A 15,350-nucleotide genomic window follows, 5' to 3' on the forward strand; every position below is an offset into this window, starting at 1 on the left:
CGTGCCCCGGAGAGCAGCAGCCTCGGAGAGAGCTCTTGTTCTGAATTTTGTCTGCTGCTGTCAGTGGGATTACAGTGCCACAGCAAAACTGATGCTGTGAACAAATGGGTGAAAAAAATGTTTATTTTTAGAACTGGAACCATGATAAATATGTGGAATTTGTCCAGGGTCTGCCTGCTGTACCTTTTTGAAATGCAAAGTGCATGTTTGTTAAAATACCTCTCCAAAGGTCAGCATAACCTAAGAAATAAATGTGCTGGCCTTTTGGAAAGGAGATGAAGTTTCAGATGTGCTATAGCTACTTGCAGTTGAGAGCATGGGTCCCCATAACCCAAACCTATTTCAGTGCAGCCCATGTGGATGGCAGTGCTGCCTTCCAGCCAGGGTTTCTTTTGCAGGTTTTAGTGAGGAGCACTACACCACTCTTAATCCTTCAGTTCAGCTTTTTCTTCCATTTTCCTGGCTTACTTCATATTTGCTGAAGCCCCGCTCGTGCATTTGAGGGACTCATGCTGTGACCATCATGTTTGCAGTTGGTAAGAGTAGGGATGAAAAATTGAAAACTCCAGAATGACAAGAAGCAAAATGCTGGATGGGACCTCAGAACATCACCCGGGGGACCCAGTGGGTTCGTGTCCCATTTGATGATCTGGCCAGCCTGCTGACATGCTTACAGGGCTCAGGGGTTGAAGTATTTGAGAACCTTACATTTTGTAATCCTTTTACCTTCCTGCGTGGTGGAGGAATACTATTACTCTCTGTTAGATAGGGAAGTGAGGCATAAAGAGAAATTACTTGCTCAAAGCGTTGTAGGAGTCTCATAGCTGAAAAAAAGAGTTGGGGTAGCTCTTAGCTGCCTTTCGTGGCATCAGGCACCCTTGGGTAGGGTGGCATTTCTGCCACGAGCTTGGCTGTCGTTATCCCACTGATGGGCTTTTGGGTGGGAAAGCACAGACAGGCGAGGGGAGGGTTTGGAGCAACAGCAGAGGGACTGAAATGTGATCCAAACTATGGAAGCTGAGCCGCAAATTAGGGCACCTGAAAGGCACAAACATCCTGTTAAGGTTGCCTGGTCCCCTTCAGTACATAATGAGTAAAGCACATGCCCAAGCTCAGCTTCAGGCATGTTTCAGTGGGAAAGCTCTGCCCCCCCGCCTTGGTTTATGTCAGCCGTTATTCCTGGTGGCAACTGGCAGGTGTTCACGCGAGGGGAGAACAGCATTATAAATAAATTATCCATTCATTTCCTTCTGGAGACTTTTCTATTGTTTAGCCACAATATGCTTTCCTGTTTTTAAAAAAACAAAACAAAACAAAAGCCAAACCCTGGCCCCAAGTTCCTCTCTGGCAGGGTGGACTCAAAGCTGCGTTTGAAGTGGGTGCCCGTGTCATTGCTCTTCCGTCCGTCGCGCTGCTGTCACTGTCACTCCCTCCTCAGTCCTCTGCGCTTTCCGAAAGCAGCGTGAGAAGTACCTGCCCGGGAGCCGTGCCGGAGGGCATCACCTCCTGCCACGCTCCGTCTTTATGCGAGTCTTTTCTCTGGCAGGTCGCTGTGGGAGGAAGGCTGGTGCTGCACAGGGGGTGGAAAGCAGGGGATTCTTGTGATAGGAGAGAGGACAGGGGAACAAAAGCTCTCTTCCCTCCTTCCTCCTCCTGGCCAACACAGGGACGTTGAGGCCAGGGCACTTGCTTTCACAGGGCAGTTCTTTTTAACCATTTTAGAAAAAAATGCAGCTCAATGGATGACAAAATGAGGATTTCTCTACACGGGGAGACTGTTGCCCAGCGAGGCAGGGTGTGATGTAAAAGAGCAGCACTGAGCTCACCGGGTCCCGCAGGCTCCCTCGGACGGGGGGCGGGGGGTCCCCATCACAGCTGAAGGGCGCAAAGGCTCTGTGAATCCAGATGAAAAATGGGGAGCTGGTGTGGGAAAACGTGGCTGGGAGAGGATTCACCCCTCATTGCTCGGGGCCACTTGCAACTTGGGGCTGGTTACGTGCTGGCTGGGTTCATACCACCATGCCTCTCTGCTAAGGAAACCCCAAACCATATTTCCTCTGCAGCAGCAGCATTTGTCGGGAACATTTGCAGGCAGACACATGGAGCAGCACCCACATGAGCTGCGGGTGGGTCTGTGCTGAGAGCAGCCATCTTCTGCATTTGCGCTCTTCAAGGGGCAAGAAATGAGATTGCTCCTGGGAATACCCAAGAGAAATACCCATACGTCTTCCGAGCATGGCCAAGGCTGACCCGCAGACCCAGGGACCCCGCTCCTGCACTGGGAGAGCCCGGGAGAAGCCTGGCCTGCGGCACTGCTGCGAGGGAGGTGCTGTGCTGGGCAGGGGAACCGCCCCGAGGGGACCCAACACCCGGTGGGGCTTCTCCCCTCCCTGTCTCTCCCAGGACTCTGCCTTCGTGGCCCTGGCATGGAAATGGCAAACCCCCCACTGGTGTAAGAGCAAGGATGTATTTATCTACATTAGTGTACAACAGGATTAACCATTACCTTGTGCTATGCAGCGATTGTCACGTGCAGTACGAATGAAGAGATACAAAAGACCTTTTATTTAGCCATTGCGTTTGCCTGTCATAATTTAGGTTTGCCCTTTTTGGCTTGATGCAAACAGAAGCTTTTTGCCTTGGTAGCTCTGATTCCTGTTGCAGATGCCTGATTTCAAGGGCTAATCCTGTGTTCAGATCTTGCCTGCGACCCCTCTTCTCTTGCATTCGCAAAGGTAGCGGTTGCTTAGAGCCTCTACTAGTTCAGACATGAATGCAAGTCCCAGCCTCTCGCTGCCCTACCAGGTATGGTTTTGCTTGCAAAAAAAGGTGTCACAACTGCAGCTCTTCTGCCAGCTTTCACAGCTGAGCTCCTGGCATCTTCTGGTGTTTCTTTCCAAGAGAGGAAAGCGTCAGAAAATCCTTCCCTTGTCACGAAGCGAAGCCAGGGGTTACACACAGGGAGGAAGCAGCTTGAAGGAAGGGCCAGGCAGGCAGCTTCTAAAGCTTGAAACGTCACAAAATATTTCAAAATAAATGTGTGCATCTGATGCAGTTTTATATTTAACAGGATGACTTTGAGCACCCAGGATGCCTTCCATTTTTGCTTTAAAAATCTACAAAGCCAAAGAGGGGGAGAGGTGCGGTGGGTGGGAAATGGGGAGATCAAAGTGCCTGTAACACCGTGGTGGTGGTGGTGGCCATGGGAGCCCTCGTCCCAGAGCAAGACCCACTGTGTTCGGGGATATGCAAAAGAGATTGTCTCTGCCTCAGGGAACTCGTAGCTAAGACTTAAGATTAAAAGTTGGACTTTTTTAATTTCTGCTTCACGCTTGTGTGAACTTCACTTTAGGCCTCAAATCTGCTTTTCTTTAAATTGGTCTCAAAATTGCTATTGACTTTAAATGCTGCAAGATCTCACCCATAAATTCTCCTTCTCCCATCTGTAATACGAGGATGGCAGGATTTCTGTGCCATCTGTGGTGCTGTGAAGCTGAAAACAATCATCATTTATAAAGTGCTTTGAGCTCAAATGGGAGGTTCTGTGTAAAGGCGAGGCTTTGCGGGATGAAATGTTCTTTAATGTGCTAGTTGCATCTGATATCTGAACCAGGGGCTGGGTTGAAAGTTTTGGAAGAACAGTCTGGTGATGCAGAGGTAGTGCTCCAGCTGCTAAATGTCTTGGTTTATTTGTGGTGTTCAGAATCTCCTGTTCGTTGTTACAAAATTGAGGGACAGAGAAGCCAGTGGCTGTATGTCACACAAAAATTGGTATCCTACATCCGTGTTCATCTTGGGCACCTCTGATCCTAACAGCCACAGTTCTCAGAGATGATGTGACTCTGGCCCCCAGCTGATGATTTAACAGCACATGCATTGCAAATAGGAAACTCGGAGCCACAGTCACAAGTGTTAGGCCTTTCCGAGTGCAGTAGGATGCATCTGATGGGAACAAAAGGATGTTCATTTTCGTCCAGCTCTGCAGGGCGTAGAAGGGAAGCTGCCTAACCTTTGCCCCAAGAGCTACATTTGCCTTATATTTGCATAAAGCTAAGGGCCAAACTGATATAACAAAGAGCAGGTTGTGGCCGAGCACAGCATTTTAAGATTAAATAGCACGTTCCCAGCGAGTAGTGCAAAGCACGTGTGGCAAGCCAGTTGCAGTTGCCCAGGCTGAGCTAACACATGGCTCAGGTCAAGCACTTCTGACAGAGCTGCTGGTTTCTCCTTTTGCAGACACAAGCCACCAGACCCGCTCTGTCTCCAGCCGCCCCTATTACAGTTTGCCCAACAGCAGCCATGAGAGACGCTCGGTCCTCGCTATCACGGAGCCACCGCGTTTCCACTCCCAAGCCAAAGGCAAGAACGTGCGTCTGGACGCTCACTCCCGCAAAGCCACGCGGAGGAACAGTTTCTGCAACGGGGTCACCTTCACCAACCGGCCCATCCACCTCTACGAGAAAGTCAGGCTGAAGCTGGTGGCTGTGCACCACGGCTGGAGCGGGGCCCTACGCTTCGGCTTCACCATTCACGACCCATCACAGATGAGCTCTGACGAGATACCAAAGTATGCCTGTCCAGACCTAGTGACCCGACCCGGGTACTGGGCCAAAGCTTTGCCAGAGAGGTTTGCTGTGAGAGACAATATCTTGGCCTTCTGGGTTGACCGTCATGGGAGAGTCTTCTACAGTATTAATGACGAGGAGCCAATATTGTTTCACTGTGGTATTAAAGTTTCCGGCCCTCTCTGGGCACTCATAGACGTCTATGGAATTACCCATGAAGTGCAAATACTAGGTAAGTGTGTATTTTGGCCCATGGCTTGCTCTCCTGGTTGTTCTTTCCACAAAGGCAGGATCATGGAGAAAAGATGTATGATATATCTGGTTGATCATTTCTATGGGACACTTAAGAAAACTAATTTAGTGTTGGTTTTGTACTTCAAATTAACCATTTTTCTTTTGCCAGCAGTGGGGATCCAGAAAGCAATATATTTCAGAGACGTCAGTGATAGAAAGTCCTAAGGCTGTGCATTATAGCAGCCATGTGAAGGGCTAGGTGGAAATCTTTACGTGTAACTTTACCCAGCTTTTTCTGAGCTAGATGTGCTGCTATGGCATGGAAAAACATGGTGCAAGGTCCCAGGGACTGAGGAGACAAAGGCGACCAGCTCTGGCTTCCCCTCTTCTTTCCCAGCTACCAGTTACTGCCAGTCCACTGGAAAACTACGACCCATTCCTCAAGAGTTTCCTGGCACCCTTCCCCAGCCCCTCCCTCAGCACTTGGCTTTGGTCCCCACCTAGACTAGCAGTTTAACAAGCTGTGTTTGCAGATGTAACCCCGCTTATCCTTCCCTTATACATGGGCATCACTGTATGCCTGCAACGCACCAGCTGCAGCACAGGATGCACCCCGTCAGTGAAGAGTGATGAGAAAATGTAGGGTGAGCTCCTGTGTGCTTCAGGATCCTTGCCACTGCATGCCACATCTCCCTCACCCCTAAGTAGATCGCTGCATTCAGGTGGTGCCTGGCTGATTTACAAGCATCACCCTTGGGGAGGGCTGCAAGAGGGGATGAATTTGTTCCCATCAGCAAATTGAGCCGATTGCCATGGAATGACTTTCCTTTAATGACTTTTACGGCATTGAAATTTCAAATGAATTCAGTGTTAGATGGAGTGTTTTGAACTGGTCTACACCACAGGGAATCTTTTTAAAATACAAGAGTGTTGCCCTTTCCCGGAGGCTCCTAGGAGCTGATTTAGTTTTAACAGCCAAGCTAAGCTGCACCTGCTCAAGGGGATGGTGCCTCCATCCTCACACTGAGCAGACACCAGCAATAAGCTGTGAAATGGTTAGTCCAGTGGGCAGGCAGCTCCATCACATATTCTTCTGAATGTTACCAATTATTTTACAGCCGAGAAGGCTACACATAAACAACACTTTGCCCTGCCTGGTCTGCCTCAAATGTGTAATTAAACCTTACCAGTAGCTTATGCTGTAATTGCAATTGCAACGCACTCCAGCCTCTGGTGCTCATCACAGAGGTGAAGGAGCGTTTGCTGTATTGGCCAGTGCAGCTGCTTCACCAGAGCAGTCCTTCTTCCTCATTAGATTATAGTTAGAAAAATAAAATGCAGCTTATTTCTGCCCCCACCCCCCAGTCCTGCCCGTGGCATCCAAGTGTGCAGAGTGAAGGACTCGGCCTGAAGGCACCTGTACTCTGATTTTTTTTTTGGATCAAAGTACAAAGCCCCACAAACTGCCCCAGGAATCAGGGTGGTGCTCAGCCATCGGGGGCACCAGGGGACCCAGCCTTCTTGCTATAGATATGGTGGGGTCAAAGCGGACACGTTTGTCTCTCTGTCTCTTCCTCCCAAAATTTTGCAAGTCAAGAAAGCTGCGAAATATAGCCCAAATACATATGCACAAAATGCATCTTTCAGCATCATGAAGCTTGGTTGTGTCTTACTCCTCTGTGGGAGCATTTCTTGCCAGATACCCTGTACTTGCTAGAAGCAGCTGGTCCAGCCATCACACTACACCGGTGGCCTCTCCTGCATGGGCTTCTGAGAGAAGATAGCCTCTGCTTTGCAGCTGCTGGATGGCTTTGGGTGTTTTTCCTTCTTCGGTAAAAGCCTGGTGATTTTCTCCTCCAAGGAGCAGGCAGTGTTGGTGCTGGCATGCTTCTCTCCTCTTCATCTTTGGGAAGACCAGGAGTCTGCTTCATTCATGCACACTCTTAACTTCCATGTGCTTCGACTTTGCTCAGCTGGTTAATGCCTTACCTTCGGAATGAAGTGTCCAAGCTGCCCCAGGCAGTGCTGGAGGTAGAAGGAAGGGCACTCCCGAACCTCTCCGCACCTTTAAATCCCTCCCCTGCCTGGCATGGCCGAGGTGAAAATCTGGGAAATGAATTAAGAGTCAGCATCCTGACTTTCTGTTTGCTCTGAAAGAGGAAAATAACTCTCTAACTGTAAAAATTTTCTTTGTAACACCTGCAGAAAGTAGCTTTTGTGACAAGCTCTCAATTAAAAATCTCTGCAGTGGCGTGAACACCTCTGAGATACCAGGCTTGAAGTCTTCTTGTAAAATGACCTCTCTTGGACACACCTGTGCCTAGACACCTCACAGCTGTAAAGCAATTACAAGGAGCATGAAAGGAATATCTATTCATGCTTGTGCTCCTTTGTCCATCACTGTGTTGCAGATTTGGCTTGCACAAGACCTTTGGACAACAAGATACTGAGACGTTTCCTTCTTTTACAGAGCAACCTCAAAGCTGTTAGACCCCTCTACTGAGAAAGCTGTAGGACCACACTGGTTCACAGCTTTTCCCAGTTCACCAGTGCAAGGAGCTCCCAGATTGCATGGGTACTTCATAACACTTGTTTTTCCTCAGCTAGTGCCAAGATGCAGCCATTTCTCTGCCTGCTCCACATGAGACCCTCCACTGCTAGCCTTTCATTAGTGGTTGACCTCTGGCTAATTTTTCCATTGTTCCTGCATTCAGAGGAACGGAATTCAGATAATCTGTAGGCTGAAATAATAACAATTGTAACCGTAAAAGTAGCAATTGTATCTTGACTCTAATGTCCCTTATCACTGGGTTTATCTCACAGATAGCATGTTTGCAGAGACCGTGACCACTGCCCGTCTCAGCACTGCCCGTCTCAGCACTTGCCTTCCGCAGAGCAACCATGATTCAGCCAACTTCAATAACAACGAACTGGAGAATAACCAAGTGGTGGCCAAAATTGCAAACCTAAACCTAAGTCGGGTTCCAGGACTTGCGACAGACAACCACATCATCCCCTGTTGCCCAAACCGACGGCAGCGTGCCCAGGGGGTCCCAGCTTTCCTGGACACAGACCTGCGATTCCACCCCACCCGTGGACCTGACATCACCTTTTCTCAGGACCGGATGGTTGCATGCACCAACTGGCAAGAAAGCAATAGGACTTTGGTGTTTTCTGACCGGCCTTTGCACATTGGTGAAAGCCTCTTTGTGGAAGTAGGACATCTTGGGCTACCATACTATGGGGCCCTTTCATTTGGCATCACTTCTTGTGATCCGAGTACTTTACGGACAAATGAGCTCCCAGCAGATCCGGACTTTCTTTTGGACCGCAAGGAGTACTGGGTGGTTTACCGAGCGTTCCCGGTCCTCAACAGCGGCGACATTCTCAGTTTCATGGTCTTGCCAAATGGAGAGGTGCACCACGGGGTGAATGGAGCCAGCCGAGGAATGCTAATGTGCGTGGACACCTCACAGTCTCTCTGGGTGTTTTTTACAATCCACGGTGTAATCAACCAGCTCAAAATACTGGGTAAGTGCAGCCAAAAGAAATTATAATGGGGAGCACCTTGCTGGTGATGTTTCCTGGGCCATAACGGGAGCTACAGGTTTGCATTCGCAGTGTTGCCTTTAGCAGGTGGTCACCGATGTGAGGAAGCAGCTCCTGATCTCACCTTGTGTTTGCAAACAAGAGTGAGCGAGGCATGGTAGCTGTCACATAGATGTATGCAGCCTATATAAGTCCCCCAGAAAAGGATGAGACTTGAGAGAGAAAATAAGCAGCAGGTAGGGAGGCAGGGATGGCTGTGGTGGGGACAGCTGGTTTTCAGAGGATTTGTTTTTAAAAGGGATTCTTTATAAACTCACTATTCCAGCTAACAGGTATTAAACTCCTGCCTTGGTAAGGGCGATGATTTTTATGAGCACAGCTCTCGTTTAAGCACGTGTGTTGCTGATGGACAGTAATCGCTCCCCAAGTGCTGCCACAGCTTGAGTATCAGATGTCACTTTCGATCTATTGCTGGTGACCAGTTATAGTGCTTCTCCTTTCCTCTTGTTAAGGATTCTGTCAGAAAAGCAGGTGCTGATTGCTTTGTAGAGTGGGTTTTTCTCATTTAAAGCAATGCCCTTTCCCAGCTGCCCCTGATCTGACAGTAAGACAGTGATAGCTTGAGGCCACTGCTGCTGGAGAGATCGGGACCGCGGGGAAGTGACTTTACACCCCAAATGGTGGCTGTCAGATAACCTGGTGCTCGCCTTGCTGAAGCCCTGAACAGAAATTGTACAATGGCATAGCGAGGTCCAGGCCCTGGAGGTCACATCCAAAATTATTCACGTTACTCAGGGGCAGCACTGAACTCAGCAGCTGGACTTTCTCCTAAAGCACCCTGCGCACGTGGGGTGGGAGCGACTCACTGGGCTGAGGGGCATTTAGCTGGGGTTTGGGTGTCCATCGGCTCCATGGCAGGCTCAGCTCTCTCCTGTGTTTGCAGGCACTGTGCAGTCCAGCCCAGTGACCGTCTCTCCCTCAGGATCCCCCGGCGGCTCGCAGTATGACAGCGACTCGGACATGGCCTTCAGCGTGAACAGGTCGTCGTCTGCTTCAGAGTCATCGCTTGGTAAGGAGAGCCCAGCCCTTGGCACCCGGCGGTGCCAGCTACACTGAGACAGGAATCCAGGCTGATAGACGATGCTGGGGCTACGCAAGACAGCAGGGCAAGGTTAAGGGGGAGACGCTACATCTCCTGCAAGGCCAACAGAAATAATTGGAAGAAAACACAAAGCAATGGGAAGATTTTCATGGCCTGAAGAAGGGCTGCATGTTGCTTCCCACTTTGTCAGTCTGTCTAATGAAAGTGGTCTCTGCAGGGCTGCCCCTGCTGCAGCAGCAGTGCTGCAATAGCAGGGGATGCAGTATTGTGTCTGGGGGTCTTACAGCACCCAGACCACTGCTTTCTGCACTGCCAGAGCTCCACTGCCAGAGGGACGCCCACATAACCACTCACGTGCTGGTGTTTGGGTCTCAGGCAGACGGCCCTGAGTGCCCTGCCCAGTACCGTTCCCTGTATGTGCTGCCGTCGTGCAGTGCCGCAGCCGCCCGGCACAGCTGGCGAGACGCAGGAGCACCCTGTGTGGAGCACGGCTCCTTCAGGAAGAGTGGGGGTCTGCACACCCACACCATGAAACGTGTGTGCAAAATCACAGCCCTGCTTCGGGAAGCCCAGGAGTGCCCTGCTTGCCCCATCTGTAGAAAAGGGATGGCAGGCTCTGCCCACAGCTGTACCTGTGCTACCAATTAGAATATGCTGGGGTTTGGCCAAACGAACCAGGCAATGACTCAGGAAGGAAGAGCCTTAAAAATTTACTTGAGTGTGTGTGTGTTGTACAGTGTCAGGTTTGCACCATCCTGGTGACTAAATGATCTCATTCCTTCCTTCTCTTTTGCAGTGACTGCTCCCAGCTCCCCCCTGAGTCCCCCCATCTCTCCCGTCTTCCCCCCTCCGGAGCCATCAAGCAGCAAGAATGGGGAATGCACTGTCTGCTTTGACAGCGAGGTGGACACGGTGATCTACACCTGCGGACACATGTGCCTCTGCAACACCTGCGGTCTTAAGCTGAAGAAGCAGCTCAATGCCTGCTGCCCAATCTGCCGACGGGTCATCAAAGATGTTATTAAAATATACCGCCCTTAGCGCCCGGCTCGGGCTGTAGGAAGGGGGAACACCGCTAGCAGTAACCATGCCTTTCCGTCCCTGCTTATGGGTTATCGTGCTGGTCAGTCGTTATCAAGTGGCTCGTTATCTGTGTTTCCTTATTTGACTGGTAGGGCACAATTCAGGGATAAAATTGAGCTGAGGATCATGTAGGGTCCAAAGGCATGGCTGCCGTGCCGGCCAGGCAGTGTGCCCACGGGCAAATCTGGGGAATCGCGGTCTGGACCCGACCCAGCTGCAAATGAGAAATTTCCCGTGCAAAGGCTCTTTTTTTCCTCCTCTTCCTCCAGAGGAGGCTTGCTGTGGTGTGGATCGGGAAGGGGAGGTTGCCACTTGGTCAGTGCCGGGTGCCACTGGGCTTCCCAACCCCAAAACCCCAACAGCTCTGGGCTGCTGCCGGGGGTTTGCGCTGTGGTGGAACAAAATTAGGACAAGGCCCAGTGGGAGGGTTCAAAGCGGACAAAACTGATCTGGAAATGTCATGTTCATCCATGTAAGGGGAACTAGCTAAGGCCAAAATAGTAGCACAGCCAGATTCTCACTTGTTTGAGTTTCGCCCCCCTGAACAGGCTTCTGGGGCATATGGAGAAGCTGCTCTGGACTTAGATAAAGCAGCTTTTGCTTTCTGTGGCAGAGCACGGACTTTTGGCCAGGGAGGCTGAGACCTGGGGAGCAGCCACAGGGTAGCAGTGAGGAGCATGAGCCCGCTGAGAGCCCCAGCCAACCCCAACTGCTGCAGCAGCAGCGATGGAGCAGCGGGCAGCAGCGATGGGCTGTTCAGGCACTGCCTGTGTATCTGGCTGCTGAAGCCATAAATTGCAGCCTGTGGATGAGAGGGGCATTTGGATGGGCACACTGCACTCCTGGCTTAGAAAAAGCGCGGGGCTACCGCCGTCTGCAGGGATGGTGTTTGTCACCTCCAGGCACACGCGCCTGCATTTTGCTGTGCCCCTCTTTGCAGGTGGCATAGCTGCCATCTCACACCGTCCTGCCTGGCTGCCTCCCCGAGCCCTTCCCCTGCAGCCAGTGCCACGGCAGGGCTCAGCCTTCCTCCTGCCCCACACAGGGACTTTTTGGAGCCTGTGGTGAGAAATTAATTTCTGATCCAGTCCCAGCAGGCTCACCTTTTTTCTGGGGACTCTGTATGTGCTGATTTTACCTGCTCTTTCTCCTGCCTTTCCAGGTTTCCCAGCACAGCTCCCAGCTGCCTGGACACTGGGTCCCAACAGTAGATGAGAACTTGTTGAGATGAACAGGGATCTATCATCTCACTTGGCTTTACTTGGGAGGAGGAAAGAAAAAGGCTCTCGGGCTATTATTAGATGTTGGGACTTAAAAGGTAAATGAGTTTCAGCTGTGATATTAGACAGCTACAAGCAGCAGCAGCAACCTGGGTGAGCTGGGCAGCATCTGAGCATGCAGCATTGGGGCTGGCACAAGGAGCTCGCTGTCCTCCTCCCTGCTGCTCCTGCAGGAGCTGCCCTCCATTCTCCGTCCTCCGCCCTCTGCCCACCTGCACTGCTCCTATCCAGTCCTTCAGCCTGAGCCTAGCCAGTTTCCAGCTGGTCCAGGTTTGTAAAGAGGGGAAGACAGAGGATGCAAATGAAAGGATGAGAGAGGGGCAGTGTCATTCTAGCTCTGTAACCATGTGCCACCAAGTGTGCAAGAACAGCTTTCTTCAGAAAGGTGCAATTACCACATTTTTAGTCCAGAAAAGAAAAAAAGAGAATAGCAACCCCTGTACATTTCAGGGCTTCTGGGCACAGAGGGGCAGCCTGACATTGTTGGTGTCTGTCACCTCACCTTGCCATTCACGCTCTTGTCTGAGGCGCCGGTAGCCATGGGTGCATTGCCACCGCTCACGGCGCTGCTGCCTGGGTGCTGGTTTGCCGGTGCTGGCGGTGCTGCGCTTGGTTGCTGAGCGGCACTCAGCCCTGTCCCAGCCCTGCTCTGCCATCAGGAAGAGCACACCCAGGGGAGCAGCTCATCCTCCTCCCGCAGCAGGCTGTAGCTGCCAGCTCACAGGGCATGGAGAAAACCTTTTTTTTTCCCTTGAAGAGCTAATTAACATTTTAATTAAGTGTATAAATGAGAGGCTGCTGTAGAGTGAGATCTCTCACCCATTGCCCTGCTGCATCGGCACGAAAGCCTGCTGGCTTCGCAGAGCCCTTTTTGGAAACTCAGCTCATGCCACTGGCTGTGCCGCCGCCGAGCGCGCTCAGCCCTCAGCAGAGCCACGGCACTGCGCCTGCAGCAAGAGTTTACTTGCACCTTTGCAAAAGGAGGCAGCGAGGGCCTTGCCCAGACCTCCAGGCTGCCCTCCGTCCAGGGACCGCAGACATTGCCTTCGCAGAGACCTCCCCAGTCCTGTGTTTGCAGTTCAGGGTCCGGCTGCAGTCAGTGGGCACAGCACTGAGAGCATGATGATGGCAAAGTGTGTGAGCATGGGGTGAAAGGCCGGGGGGTTAGTGCCTGCCTGGTGAACGGGCTGCAGTGGGAAGCCTTTGCATGGTGGACTTCAAGGAAAGTTGTGCGAATCCACAGTGAGCGATCTTAGCTCAGATCATATCTGGGCTAGCAAACACCAGCAGCCATCCCTCGGGCTGCTGTCCTGGTTTCAGGGGTGCCCAGTCCCTTGTGGCTGCACACAGCTACACACATGGGCAGAGCAGAGCCCATTTGCTTGGCTGACGCCTCAGGTCCTCAATGAGCGGGACTAATTGCATACTTGGGGTGGGGGTTTTTTTGGTGTAGCTCTTTTTTTTTTTTAAGCCAGCAAGGAGAAATACCAAATCCACCCCAGGCTGTGTCTGAGCTGTTCGGGACACATTGCACAGGTTGAATTTTTGCTGTAGCAGCTGAGACTGATTTCCAGAAGGGCACCATCCGGCGGGGCCAGCAAGGGAGCCGGCTCAGTCAGGGGAAGGACAGGAGTCAGGGTCTAGAGTGCGGCCATGCAGCGAGCGGGACAGGAGAGCAGCGGACGTGTCGCCCTGCCTATCCGAGAGCAACAGGAATTTTCCAAAATAGGCCTCTTATAAAAGATTTCCAGGAAAAGGTAGCTTCTTACAGATTTAATTGTTAGTACTCGTATTGCTATTTTTTTTAAACAGTCTGATGATATATGATTTGTACAGAAGATCTGTTTGTGCCTTATAAGGGTGTCTGTGCACTTTTTATCCTTTTTAAAGCAACTTTTAAAAAGAAAAAAAAAAAACCCGGGGAGAAAACAACACAGATCAATGGTAGTTTTATAGAATTTTATGTTCACTGAGAACCCTGCTTTTTTTTTTATATATATATATATAAGTGAAAAAGTGTTTATTTCCATGGATTTTCCCCCCTCTCCTCCTAACCTATTTGTTTAAAAATTAAAAAAAGGAAGAAAGAAAGAAAAAGAAGAGATAGGGGAACTCTTTTACTTTCCCCCGTTTCCGAGGCAGTTGATCTCTTATTGTTACCTTTATGATTCAATACTGTGACCTGTACATCATGTTTAAGCTGAATCAGATTTTGGACCTCTGTATTAGGCTTTTCAAGCAAATCATTTGGGGGACCGGGGGGGTGGGGAGGGCATCGCACGAGGGAGGGAACTGCACTTCTACATGTCAGTGCTCTATAGCGTTGTGTTCAGTGCTGTGTGTTTTACTTTTGTCCATTTACCTGTTTTACATTAATATAATTTTACTTGTTTATGAAACAAATAAAACTTTGGCTTGTAAAGAGTGCTCCCAGACGTTTAAAAGTGTTTGACCTAGAGGGCGAGCAAATCTTTTATTTCCAAAGCGTGGCAATACTAATACACAGAGGCAGGGCACCTCTGTTCATCTCAGGCACCTCTGCTTCAAAAGAAAAAAAATGTTAGGCCCTTTAAATACCTTGCATGAGCTTTGCTTTGCTCCTGGGAGGTCACTGCACAGTGGCTTCTCAGTCCCTTGATGGGCAGGGGGGATTCCTGGCTCATTTAACCTTGCAAACCCTTGAAAGTTTGGCCGGCCACTGCAGTAAAAGCAGGGTGTATTTTAGGCCTACAGCAGTGGGGAGGGTCCTGTGGCAGATGCCCTCTCCCAGTGCCCCAAATTCCTCATCCAACCTGCACCGCCTCCAGCAAGGCAGCTGCCAGCCTGGCCCTGCTCCTGTGCCCACGCTGGGGCTGTGGCAGGCTGGGGACCGCGCCGGCTGGCCCAGCGAGGGGGTGATGCAGACACAGGCAGGCAGGAGGGCTGCTTTTTCTTTTTTTTCTTTTTGTTTTTCTTGGTTTTTTCTTTTTTCTTTTTTTTTTTTTTGTTTTGTAGCAATGCCTGGCTCTTTATTTCACAAGCAGAGGCCAACAGAAGGCTGCTCCGTAAACTGTTTATATCCCGAAATGTGACCCGCTGAAGCCAGACACCAGTCAAGCAGCCTCAGATGTGGTTTAAAGCAGAGTGGAAGAATTCATTCATAACTCTGCCCTGGCAAGAACACAGTTGTAGTTAAGCGTTTGCACAAAACCCCTTGTGAGCCACAGGTGGCGAAGGAGCCCAACAACGGCTATTTATGCCAAAATGCCTTTTTATAAACTCTGCTGCCCCACTTTGTCCAGAAAGCCGATCCTTGTGAGCTGCCAACAGACTAATGCTGCTGGTCTCAGGCCACAGAGTGACTTTGCATCACACACGCACCCGCTCCAGCCGCTGCCATCCTGAGCCCCATGGAGCGCATGGCGGACCGCTGCCCGCTCCCATCACCTGCGCCCGCAGCCCCCCCCACCGCTCTCCTCCTCTCTGCCAGCCTGGGTGCTGTGATGCACGTACCAGCCCAAACTGAGCCTCCCATGGCTGAAGCCCAACTCTCATTAG

The 15,350-nt window shown here is 50.8% G+C and overlaps 1 protein-coding gene across 2 annotated transcripts in view; it reads left to right on the forward strand.

Moving 5' to 3' along the window:
• NEURL1B (neuralized E3 ubiquitin protein ligase 1B) overlaps positions 1-14,229 on the forward strand; it is a 145,200-nt gene extending 130,971 nt beyond the window's left edge. For both annotated transcript variants that reach the window (XM_072872311.1, XM_072872312.1), the window contains exons 2-5: positions 4,237-4,797; positions 7,623-8,330; positions 9,292-9,417; positions 10,247-14,229. In XM_072872311.1, coding sequence (XP_072728412.1) covers positions 4,237-4,797; positions 7,623-8,330; positions 9,292-9,417; positions 10,247-10,491 — 1,640 coding nt within the window. In that variant the 3' untranslated portion in view covers positions 10,492-14,229. The remainder of the gene's footprint in view (positions 1-4,236; positions 4,798-7,622; positions 8,331-9,291; positions 9,418-10,246) is intronic.
• The last annotated feature ends 1,121 nt before the right edge of the window (positions 14,230-15,350 follow it).

Source organism: Ciconia boyciana, chromosome 9 (genome assembly GCF_034638445.1).
Source record: "Ciconia boyciana chromosome 9, ASM3463844v1, whole genome shotgun sequence".
Taxonomy (NCBI): Eukaryota; Metazoa; Chordata; class Aves; order Ciconiiformes; family Ciconiidae; genus Ciconia; species Ciconia boyciana.